The sequence below is a fragment of the Amblyomma americanum genome, chromosome 6 (genome assembly GCF_052857255.1).
Source record: "Amblyomma americanum isolate KBUSLIRL-KWMA chromosome 6, ASM5285725v1, whole genome shotgun sequence".
In the NCBI taxonomy this organism is placed as follows: domain Eukaryota; kingdom Metazoa; phylum Arthropoda; class Arachnida; order Ixodida; family Ixodidae; genus Amblyomma; species Amblyomma americanum.
Window position 1 is genome coordinate 70,540,348 of NC_135502.1, and position 12,520 is coordinate 70,552,867.

Genomic DNA, 12,520 nt, shown 5'->3' on the forward strand with positions numbered 1-12,520 from the left:
CGCTGCAGCCTGGATGCTAGGCAGCCGGCGTACAGATTTGCAATCGTCGAGCCGAGGGCGATGGGACCCCAGTTGCCGATGTCTTGCTCCTCTCCCTTCTTGTGCATCAGTATCGTCCGAGACTCCTTCCATTCTTGGGGCACTCTCTTGAACTTGATGCAGGTGTTGAATACAGCGGTCAAGAACTTGGCTTCCGGGTCGGTGGCTTTCCAGTGTTGGTAGGTGATTCGGTCGTTCCCGGGGCCGCTGTTCTCGCACTTGCGGAGCTTCCGGGGGACTTCTTCTTCTGTAAATTCGTCGAGGGAGAATTCCGCCGGCTCGATGTAGCTGGTCTTGTCGAGCAAGATGGTCGTGTCGACTTCCTTGGGTCTCCAGGTGGGTGTAAAATGATCTTGTATGTCTTGCAGTGGGACCATTTTTTATTCGCAGAAACGCCTCCATAGTAATTGGTTTAATAGCCCCCTGCTTCGTAGTCACTGTCGCCGTCATTTTTTCGCTTTTCGGCTTGTCGTTTTGACTGTCGGGCCTCTTTTGTAAGCTGTCATGTTGCTCGGTCCGCAAAGTACATGCGCTTATGGTCAGCTTCCCTCAGCCACTTGATGGTGTTGCTCCCTGGGTTCAATCCACACGCCTTCAAAACGTTGGCCCGTGCGATGCTACCATCATTAAATGAAAGAACAGCATCCAGTGTTGCCATCCGTAGGGTCCGAAGCCTAACAAACACATTCTTTGGCGCGCGTTCCCAAACAACATGGTTGAACGACTCATTTGCATTTTGAGTTCGCCCATGCAGGCACTTCTCTAGGAGCTCAGCCTTCGATAGCTCCCTATAAATGGGTTTGATAGCCTCCTAGACAGATGCAGGCAAACTCTCCTTGTGGAAAATTGGCTTGCCCTCTGACTGACTTCTGTTGATGGCACAACACGTATCAGGTCCCTTTGGGCAAAGTCCATGGCATGGGTCATCGTCTGTGGCCGATAAGTGGAAGAAGGTTGCCCAAACGGCCTTTCGCATTTCATCCAGGTTTCCTACATTTCTTCTGATGGCCAAACCATAGTACGTCTGGAGCTTGTCTATTACTGCATCAGTCAGTCGGCCTCGGCCCGAGAGGCTCTTTCCATCAGAGAGTTTTCCTGCTTTGTTTCCTTTTTTTTAGCCTTCGTAACCTTGTGCCCATCCTTTTTTGCACGTGCCCTATGCACTCAGCCTTGGATATTTCAACGGAATCACCATATGGCGTTTGTGCCTTCACAGCCATAAAAGCCTTGCTGTCACCATCCCCAAGGTATTTGACGTATCGAACGCCGTGAAGCTCCTCACTCCTGCCGAAAATTTTCAGTGCTCCTGCGACTTCCATTCCACCGCTGGTGCCTTGGTAGTTGCTTTGGCACACCTCTCTATGAAGGGGGTCACTGTTTGTGCCCTTGATGCTGCACTTTGGACAACGTTTAGACAAAACCTCCACATCCAGCACTTTCCCAGAGTCTACACTGGTCGCAGAGACTATGCCGTTATTGGAAGTATGGCCTCGCTTCTGCCAGCTTCCATCAAGAGCAACTGCGATGTCTTTATCCCCCTCATTCAGCTGCACAGCTTCGTCAGCTGCCCTTTTCATCGACTCCTGAGCAGCAGCTTCGATGTGACCTAGAAGCTCTTGATTGTATTTCGCAAACTTTGTCGGCGGCTTAGGAAGGTTTAGCATAGCACAGAGTATATTTCCTGCAGCCATTCCCTTACCAATGGACCTCAAGGCATACACTAACCTGAGGTTGGCTTCATAGAGGCCAGAAGTAGTTTTCTTCGACGTCTCAAATCGTTGTGCGGCACTACACACTTCACAGTTCAAACTGTAAACGCTTGCAACACCTACCCGTTTTGTCACAATTTCGATGAGCTCAACACTTCCACCGCACTCTCTGCACACACAAATCTGTGTAATTGCGGCACAAATGCCGTCCATGTCCATTAAGGCATATTGGCTGCTGCTCTGTAGCACATCCTGGAAGCACAGAGAAAATCTTGAAAGCTTGTATGTCGAGGAGCTGGCGCGTTCGGCGTTCGGGATCTCATTCGGTCGTGGACATCCTTTTGCTTTTTCACGATGAGCGTAGCGGTTGCCGTGAAATTCACGCCTGACGAAGGCCTTCTTTGCCCTGGGCATCTCAACTTATCAGCAGCGACCATCACCGGCACAATTTACAATACTGATCGAAAGCACTCGGACACGCAGCTGCATGAAGGTTGCAGAAACGTGGAAAAAACGTGCAAAGAGGAGCTGTACAATAGTTGCCAGACAATTTTTTTATACGTAGCTGATTTTAGACAAGTTTTGAAATCAGGTGGTGGACTTTTTGGTTGAAAAAATTGACTTTAATCCTGAAAGGGGGCGTGGCCGCTCACTACTTGGTTTCGGAAAAAGCGTTTTTCAGCCGTAAATATGGCTTTCTGAGGAAAGTGCGATCATGGAACATGTGTAGAAAGAATTGAACTTCTAAAATTCCAAAAGAAAAAAAAACCGATTTTTTTCTAATTTTACCTTACCCTGTGCCCTTAAGTGTCTTATGCTTGCGTGTTGGGTTCGTGTGGCGCGTAAGTAATGCAACCGCTAACACAAACTGGACGGACGGGCAAAATTCGCGGGCACCGGAGAGCATACACGTAATACTGAAAGTGTAACCGTACCATGCCGCGCTTCGAAAGCACATTAGCTCACCTGTGTGTTCGGCACTGACTAGCGAGCCAGCAGTTCGCGCTTGCCTCAACCGCTGCTGCCAGAAACGCTTCCAGCCTTCCTGCGAGCACGTTGCCGGCCCCAGCCTGTTTCTGCCTCGAGCTGTGCCCACAGGCGCTGGCGTGTTTGTGCCGGCATCGCGTTGCTGGCCCCGTGGCCCAGACCAGCATGCTGTTCCAAGCAATACCGTCACTGCATGTTCAGAAGCCTGTTAACGGCCTTTTAAGAAGCTGCTTGCCTAGAAGCGAGTGGCGACTGCTTAACAAACAGCAAAGAAAGTGAGGGAACCTGGCCGGACACTTCCCTTGCCACAGCAGAGGATTCTCGGCCATGGCGCCGTTCCTTTCCTCGGTCGACGTTTGTGCGATAAGCTTCAAATCACGCTAGAATTTAGACCAATTCCAGGCCTTGGTACAAACAAATACAGCCTTTGAACACGTAAAAAAAATCTGCACGGTACACGAACGGCGGGGTGACACTGTACCGAGATGAAGACCGCAGATAGAAATGGCATCTGCAAGGATGGAATAGCCCTTTGGCATGAGTGGCTGCTACGCAAGCAGCCAGGTTTCATCTAGCGTTTCAAGCCCTCATCGCTACCGCTTGGTCTTATCCTCGTCTTACTGTTTTTTCTGTGACGTCCTTTGTAACTCCTTCTTCGACTCTGTAGTTTTGTTCGGCAGAGCTCAGCTGTTGGACCTGTTTTCTTTGCTTTGAAGTGTTGTTTTGGTCCGGAATAAACCAGTCTTTTTGTATGGACTGTGGGCGTGTCACTCGTTAGGTGAGACCACGGCTGGTGGACCCCGGTCCATCTGGAAGACAAGGCCTTCAGTTCGCTGTCCGGCGTCAGTGGCACTCTCAAGCTGGCTTCAATAATTTCCTCAATTTGGTCCAACCACTTCGATTGTAATCCTTGCTTTTTGGCTGTTCGGCAAATCTTCAATGCCTTCTGAGATCTGGCAGAGCAGCAATAGCAAGCTCAGCCTACAGATCTCCTGGGGGCTGACTGCCAGATCTTGTCGGAATTGGGCTGAGAAGCCAGTTTTAAGTTTTATAGCGACTACTGGCAGTTGCACTTTCCCGACTGTTACACTGTTATTTGTCTCCAAAAATGCCAATAAATCACCCTGGTGCGTGATCCATAGACATAGACAAGTTATTTGCCTGGTTTTACTTAATTCTGTGTGTGGCTGCGCATCGTACCTGCAGCCGAATTCATTTCACTTTTTGTCTGTACTCCCCTCATCTGTAAGCTTCACTTCGTCATTTTCCACAAGGTCTTTCAGTCTTATGAGACGTTTTGCCAGACCGGCAGCAAAAACTGAACCTGTTCCGATTCGGCATGGAGCTGCGCATAAGCAACCTAGGTCGCCAGTGTCTCGTATAATTATCCGCCCCACCGCACACATCCGCGGTATGGGCGCAAAAGTGCGAATGGCCTCGAAAGTCTCCTGAGGTCATTATGTATGGAGTATTTTGTTAGCGGCGCCAATAACTGGCCTCAAAGCCTTGTCCAGGTTTGTCTAGTCCTTACGGGTTGTTGGCCAGCGGGGTCAGATCGTCGGCGTAGGCCAGGATGTTGTGCTGTCGCTCGTCTCCTAGAACTTCTCGTAGCACTTTATCGATGACGAGGTTGAAGAGTAGTCCGCTGAGGGGGCAGCCCTGGCGAATTCCGGCGGAGATGTCTATGGACTGCGTCACTCCGTCCTTTGCCACGAACTTTTTGGCAGCGCGAGAGGGTCTCGTGCTCTCCCAACCAACGCTGCAGCCTGGATGCTAGGCAACCAGCGCACAGCTTTGCGATCGTCGAGCCGAGGGCGATGGTGCGCCAGTTGCTGATGTCTTGCTCTGGTCCCTTCTTGTGTATCAGTACCGTCAGAGACTCCTTCCATTCTTGGGGCACTCTCTTGAACTTGATGCAGGTGTTGAATACAGCGGTCAAGAACTTGGCTTCCGGGTCGGTGGCTTTCCAGTGTTGGTAGGTGATTCGGTCGTTCCCGGGGGCGCTGTTCTCGCACTTGCGGAGCTTCCGGAGGACTTCTTCTGTGAATTCGTCGAGGGGGAATTCCGCCGGTTCGATGTAGCTGGTCTTGTCTAGCAGGATGGTCGTGTCTACTTCCTTGGGTCCCCACGTGGCCGTAAAATGATCTTGAATGTCTTGCAGCGGGACCGTTGAGTGGCAGCAGGTTCAACCTTGCCCTGTGAAAGAAGCGCCAGTCACAGAAACGGGTGAAAAGACCTGAACGCATGAAATGAGAACTGGTGGGATCGGCGGCGACGCACTCCATCACTTTCCCCTGGTTGGGTTTCTGTTGGAGAGAGTGATTTCGTGCGGCCGTGTCGATCGAGCGCAGCTTCTTCACAACCTTCGTTCGGTGCTTCGGCGCCGGAGTCACGTCGGCACAGGTGATGTGGGGCCCATCTTCCTGCATTTCCCATGTGACCTCGAGACGCCGGGACGCCTTTCGCGCCTCCGCCTATACGGACTTCAGCTGCGTGGCCCGCGCCCTGAAGTCTCCCTCCGTCTCCCCGCTGATGTAGGCTGCGACGTCCGCCTCGGTCACTTCTCGGCCCAGTCTATTGGTGGTGACCTCGGTGACTGCTCGCTTCGCCAGGTCTCGAACCTCTGCGTCTGGAGAAGGGAGGAGTTTAAAAGCGCTGTCGATGCGGCAGATGTCGCTGAGCTCCGCTGCCAGGGGAATTCCCGCCGTGCCTGCTGCTGCGCTGCCGTAGATGTAGTCGTTGCTGGCGTTTGCTAGAAGGTAGAGACTGCGTTTGATTAGCGGTCGTAGCGCTTCGTCGAGGCGCTCCCACTCTGCCTTCCCCAACAACCCGCACCGCATGGAGAAGTTGAGCGCTGGGTATACGAATGTTTTGACGGCGTCCAACCTCTGCCACGGGGCGAGCATCGAGGTCAGCAGGCGGTGGCCTACGCTGATGGCGTCGTCAACGGTTGCAGTGTCCGGGAACACGCTGAATCCGACGGGGCGTCCTAGAAGAGATTGAGATTCAAAGTCGTTGATCGTCGGTATGGCTGTCCCGTTGATTTCGAAGACTGTTGGCCTGGTTCCGACAGGCGTCCGGCCGCTGAGGTGCAGGGTCTTGCATTTTCCGGGTTTGTGTTTAAGTCCCAACCTGGAAGAGAGGGCTGTTACTTTGTCGATTCGGGCTTGAAGTTCTTCTGGGCTGTTGGCCAGCGGGGTCAGGTCGTCGGCGTAGGCCAGGATGTTGTGCTGTCGCTCGTCTCCTTGAACTTCTCGCAGCACTGGATCGATGACCAGGTTGAAGAGTAGTCCGCTGAGGGGGCAGCCTTGGCGAATACCGGCAGAGATGTCGATGGACTGCGTTGCTCCGTCCTTTGCCACGATGCGGGTGGTGTTGTCGCGGTACAAGTCGGCTACGATGGCGCAGAAGTCGTCCCCGGCGCCGGCTCCTCGCGGGGCGTCGACGATGGCGTTGTGGGCGACGGAGCCGAAGGCGTTGGCGAAGTCCAGGAACGCCACGCAGAGCTCCCCACGGCCGGCCCGCACCGCGTCAAGGCGCTCCTGCAGCACGAAATTGTGCTCGAACACGCCGTCGTGCGGCAGGAACCCCTTTTGGCAGCGCGAGAGGGTCTCGTGCTCTCCGAACCAACGCTGCAGCCTGGATGCTAGGCAGCCGGCGTACAGATTTGCAATCGTCGAGCCGAGGGCGATGGGACCCCAGTTGCCGATGTCTTGCACCTCTCCCTTCTTGTGCATCAGTATCGTCCGAGACTCCTTCCATTCTTGGGGCACTCTCTTGAACTTGATGCAGGTGTTGAATACAGCGGTCAAGAACTTGGCTTCCGGGTCGGTGGCTTTCCAGTGTTGGTAGGTGATTCGGTCGTTCCCGGGGGCGCTGTTCTCGCACTTGCGGAGCTTCCGGGGGACTTCTTCTTCTGTAAATTCGTCGAGGGAGAATTCCGCCGGCTCGATGTAGCTGGTCTTGTCGAGCAAGATGGTCGTGTCGACTTCCTTGGGTCTCCAGGTGGGTGTAAAATGATCTTGTATGTCTTGCAGTGGGACCATTTTTTATTCGCAGAAACGCCTCCATAGTAATTGGTTTAATAGCCCCCTGCTTCGTAGTCACTGTCGCCGTCATTTTTTCGCTTTTCGGCTTGTCGTTTTGACTGTCGGGCCTCTTTTGTAAGCTGTCATGTTGCTCGGTCCGCAAAGTACATGCGCTTATGGTCAGCTTCCCTCAGCCACTTGATGGTGTTGCTCCCTGGGTTCAATCCACACGCCTTCAAAACGTTGGCCCGTGCGATGCTACCATCATAAAATGAAAGAACAGCATCCAGTGTTGCCATCCGTAGGGTCCGAAGCCTAACAAACACATTCTTTGGCGCGCGTTCCCAAACAACATGGTTGAACGACTCATTTGCATTTTGAGTTCGCCCATGCAGGCACTTCTCTAGGAGCTCAGCCTTCGATAGCTCCCTATAAATGGGTTTGATAGCCTCCTAGACAGATGCAGGCAAACTCTCCTTGTGGAAAATTGGCTTGCCCTCTGACTGACTTCTGTTGAAGGCACAACACGTATCAGGTCCCTTTGGGCAAAGTCCATGGCATGGGTCATCGTCTGTGGCCGATAAGTGGAAGAAGGTTGCCCAAACGGCCTTTCGCATTTCATCCAGGTTTCCTACATTTCTTCTGATGGCCAAACCATAGTACGTCTGGAGCTTGTCTATTACTGCATCAGTCAGTCGGCCTCGGCCCGAGAGGCTCTTTCCATCAGAGAGTTTTCCTGCTTTGTTTCCTTTTTTTTAGCCTTCGTAACCTTGTGCCCATCCTTTTTTGCACGTGCCCTATGCACTCAGCCTTGGATATTTCAACGGAATCACCATATGGCGTTTGTGCCTTCACAGCCATAAAAGCCTTGCTGTCACCATCCCCAAGGTATTTGACGTATCGAACGCCGTGAAGCTCCTCACTCCTGCCGAAAATTTTCAGTGCTCCTGCGACTTCCATTCCACCGCTGGTGCCTTGGTAGTTGCTTTGGCACACCTCTCTATGAAGGGGGTCACTGTTTGTGCCCTTGATGCTGCACTTTGGACAACGTTTAGACAAAACCTCCACATCCAGCACTTTCCCAGAGTCTACACTGGTCGCAGAGACTATGCCGTTATTGGAAGTATGGCCTCGCTTCTGCCAGCTTCCATCAAGAGCAACTGCGATGTCTTTATCCCCCTCATTCAGCTGCACAGCTTCGTCAGCTGCCCTTTTCATCGACTCCTGAGCAGCAGCTTCGATGTGACCTAGAAGCTCTTGATTGTATTTCGCAAACTTTGTCGGCGGCTTAGGAAGGTTTAGCATAGCACAGAGTATATTTCCTGCAGCCATTCCCTTACCAATGGACCTCAAGGCATACACTAACCTGAGGTTGGCTTCATAGAGGCCAGAAGTAGTTTTCTTCGACGTCTCAAATCGTTGTGCGGCACTACACACTTCACAGTTCAAACTGTAAACGCTTGCAACACCTACCCGTTTTGTCACAATTTCGATGAGCTCAACACTTCCACCGCACTCTCTGCACACACAAATCTGTGTAATTGCGGCACAAATGCCGTCCATGTCCATTAAGGCATATTGGCTGCTGCTCTGTAGCACATCCTGGAAGCACAGAGAAAATCTTGAAAGCTTCGATGTCGAGGAGCTGGCGCGTTCGGCGTTCGGGATCTCATTCGGTCGTGGACATCCTTTTGCTTTTTCACGATGAGCGTAGCGGTTGCCGTGAAATTCACGCCTGACGAAGGCCTTCTTTGCCCTGGGCATCTCAACTTATCAGCAGCGACCAACACCGGCACAATTTACAATACTGATCGAAAGCACTCGGACACGCAGCTGCATGAAGGTTGCAGAAACGTGGAAAAAACGTGCAAAGAGGAGCTGTACAATAGTTGCCAGACAATTTCTTTATACGTAGCTGATTTTAGACAAGTTTTGAAATCAGGTGGTGGACTTTTTGGTTGAAAAAATTGACGTTAATCCTGAAAGGGGGCGTGGCCGCTCACTACTTGGTTTCGGAAAAAGCGTTTTTCAGCCGTAAATATGGCTTTCTGAGGAAAGTGCGATCATGGAACATGTGTAGAAAGAATTGAACTTCTAAAATTCCAAAAGAAAAAAAAAACGATTTTTTTCTAATTTTACCTTACCCTGTGCCCTTAAGTGTCTTATGCTTGCGTGTTGGGTTCGTGTGGCGCGTTAGTAATGCAACCGCTAACACAAACTGGACGGACGGGCAAAATTCGCGGGCACCGGAGAGCAGACACGTAATACTGAAAGTGTAACCGTACCATGCCGCGCTTCGAAAGCACATTAGCTCACCTGTGTGTTCGGCACCGACTAGCGAGCCAGCAGTTCGCGCTTGCCTCAACCGCTGCTGCCAGAAACGCTTCCAGCCTTCCTGCGAGCACGTTGCCGGCCCCAGCCCGTTTCTGCCTCGAGCTGTGCCCACAGGTGCTGGCGTGTTTGTGCCGGCATCGCGTTGCTGGCCTCGTGGCCCAGACCAGCATGCTGTTCCAAGCAATACCGTCACTCCATGTTCAGAAGCCTGTTAACGGCCTTTTAAGAAGCTGCTTGCCTAGAATCGAGTGGCGACTGCTTAACAAACAGCAAAGAAAGTGAGGGAACCTGGCCGGACACTTCCCTTGCCACAGCAGAGGATTCTAGGCCATGGTGCCGTTCCTTTCCTCGGTCGACGTTTGTGCGATAAGCTTCAAATCACGCTAGAATTTAGACCAATTCCAGGCCTTGGTACAAACAAATACAGCCTTTGAACACGTAAAAAAATCTGCACGGTACACGAACGGCGGGGTGACACTGTACCGGGATGAAGACCGCAGATAGAAATGGCATCTGCAAGGATGGAATAGCCCTTTGGCATGAGTGGCTGCTACGCAAGCAGCCAGGTTTCATCTAGCGTTTCAAGCCCTCATCGCTGCCGCTTGGTCTTATCCTCGTCTTACTGTTTTTTCTGTGACGTCCTTTGTAACTCCTTCTTCGACTCTGTAGTTTTGTTCGGCAGAGCTCAGCTGTTGGACCTGTTTTCTTTGCTTTGAAGTGTTGTTTTGGTCCGGAATAAACCAGTCTTTTTGTATGGACTGTGGGCGTGTCACTCGTTGGGTGAGACCACGGCTGGTGGACCCCGGTCCATCTGGAAGGCAAGGCCTTCAGTTCGCTGTCCGGCGTCAGTGGCACTCTCAAGCTGGCTTCAATAATTTCCTCAATTTGGTCCAACCACTTCGATTGTAATCCTTGCTTTTTGGCTGTTCGGCAAATCTTCAATGCCTTCTGAGATCTGGCAGAGCAGCAATAGCAAGCTCAGCCTACAGATCTCCTGGGAGCTGACTGCCAGATCTTGTCGGAATTGGGCTGAGAAGCCAGTTTTAAGTTTTATAGCGACTACTGGCAGTTGTACTTTCCCGACTGTTACACTGTTAATTGTCTCCAAAAATGCCAATAAATCACCCTGGTGCGTGATCCATAGACATAGACAAGTTATTTGCCTGGTTTTACTTTATTCTGTGTGTGGCTGCGCATCGTACCTGCAGCCGAATTCATTTCACTTTTTGTCTGTACTCCCCTCATCTGTAAGCTTCACTTCGTCATTTTCCACAAGGTCTTTCAGTCTTATGAGACGTTTTGCCAGACCGGCAGCAAAAACTGAACCTGTTCCGATTCGGCATGGAGCTGCGCATAAGCAACCTAGGTCGCCAGTGTCTCGTATCATTATCCGCCCCACCGCACACATCCGCGGTATGGGCGCAAAAGTCTGCGAATGGCCTCGAAAGTCTCCTGAGGTCATTATGTATGGAGTATTTTGTTAGCGGCGCCAATAACTGGCCTCAAAGCCTTGTCCAGGTTTGTCAAGTCCTTACGGGTTGTTGGCCAGCGGGGTCAGATCGTCGGCGTAGGCCAGGATGTTGTGCTGTCGCTCGTCTCCTAGAACTTCTCGTAGCACTGTATCGATGACGAGGTTGAAGAGTAGTCCGCTGAGGGGGCAGCCCTGGCGAATTCCGGCGGAGATGTCCATGGACTGCGTCACTCCGTCCTTTGCCACGAACTTTTTGGCAGCGCGAGAGGGTCTCGTGCTCTCCCAACCAACGCTGCAGCCTGGAGGCTAGGCAACCAGCGCACAGCTTTGCGATCGACGAGCCGAGGGCGATGGTGCGCCAGTTGCTGATGTCTTGCTCTGGTCCCTTCTTGTGTATCAGTATCGTCAGAGACCCCTTCCATTCTTGGGGCACTCTCTTGAACTTGATGCAGGTGTTGAATACAGCGGTCAAGAACTTGGCTTACGGGTCGGTGGCTTTCCAGTGTTGGTAGGTGATTCGGTCGTTCCCCGGGGGCGCTGTTCTCGCACTTGCGGAGCTTCCGGAGGACTTCTTCTGTGAATTCGTCGAGGGGGAATTCCGCCGGTTCGATGTAGCTGGTCTTGTCTAGCAGGATGGTCGTGTCTACTTCCTTGGGCCGTAAAATGATCTTGAATGTCTTGCAGCGGGACCGTTGAGTGGCAGCAGGTTCAACCTTGCCCTGTGAAGGAAGCGCCAGTCACAGAAACGGGTGAAAAGACCTGAACGCATGAAGTGAGAACTGCTGGGATCGGCGGCGACGCACTCCATCACTTTCCCCTGGTTGGGTTTCTGTTGGAGAGAGTGATTTCGTGCGGCAGTGTCGATCGAGCGCAGCTTCATCACAACCTTCGTTCGGTGCTTCGGCGCCAGAGTCACGTCGGCACAGGTGATGTGGGGCCCATCTTCCTGCATTTCCCATGTGACCTCGAGACGCCGGGACGCCTTTCGCGCCTCCGCCCATACGGACTTCAGCTGCGTGGCCCGCGCCCTGAAGTCTCCCTCCGTCTCCCCGCTGATGTAGGCTGCGACGTCCGCCTCGGTCACTTCTCGGCCCAGTCTCTTGGTGGTGACCTCGGTGACTGCTCGCTTCGCCAGGTCTCGAACCTCTGCGTCTGGAGAAGAGAGGAGTTTAAAAGCGCTGTCGATGCGGCAGATGTCACTGAGCTCCGCTGCCAGGGGAATTCCCGTCGTGCCTGCTGCTGCGCTGCCGTAGATGTAGTCACTGCTGGCGTTTGCTGGAAGGTAGAGAGTGCGTTTGATTAGCGGTCGTAGCGCTTCGTCGAGGCGCTCCCACTCTGCCTTCCCCAACAACCCGCACCGCATGGAGAAGTTGAGCGCTGGATATACGAATGTTTTGACAGCGTCCAACCTCTGCCACGGGGCGAGCATCGAGGTCAGCAGGCGGTGGCCTACGCTGATGGCGTCGTCGACGGTTGCAGTGTCCGGGAACACGCTGAATCCGACGGGGCGTCCTAGAAGAGATTGAGATTCAAAGTCGTTGATCGTCGGTATGGCTGTCCCGTTGATTTCGAAGACTGTTGGCCTGGTTCCGACAGGCGTCCGGCCGCTGAGGTGCAGGGTCTTGCATTTTCCGGGGTTGAGTTTAAGTCCCAACCTGGAAGAGAGGGCTGTTACTTTGTCGATTCGGGCTTGAAGTTCTTCCGGGCTGTTGGCCAGCGGGGTCAGGTCGTCGGCGTAGGCCAGGATGTTGTGCTGTCGCTCGTCTCCTTGAACTTCTCGCAGCACTGGATCGATGACCAGGTTGAAGAGTAGTCCGCTGAGGGGGCAGCCTTGGCGAATACCGGCAGAAATGTCGATGGACTGCGTTGCTCCGTCCTTTGCCACGATGCGGGTGGTGTTGTCGCGGTACAAGTCGGCTACAATGGCGCAGAAGTCGTCTCCGGCGCCGGCT

General features: G+C 52.8%; 2 protein-coding genes across 2 annotated transcripts in view; one reads left to right on the forward strand and one right to left on the reverse strand.

Moving 5' to 3' along the window:
- The window catches only part of LOC144093671 (uncharacterized), a 101,822-nt gene that overhangs the window by 64,801 nt on the left and 24,501 nt on the right, over positions 1-12,520 (forward strand). The gene's annotated exons all lie outside the window — the stretch shown is intronic.
- On the reverse strand, positions 11,188-12,418 carry LOC144093667 (uncharacterized protein T26G10.4-like). Its single transcript, XM_077627258.1, has one exon. The coding sequence runs from the start codon at positions 11,995-11,997 to the stop codon at positions 11,212-11,214; it is 786 nt and encodes a 261-aa protein (XP_077483384.1). The 5' UTR covers positions 11,998-12,418; the 3' UTR covers positions 11,188-11,211.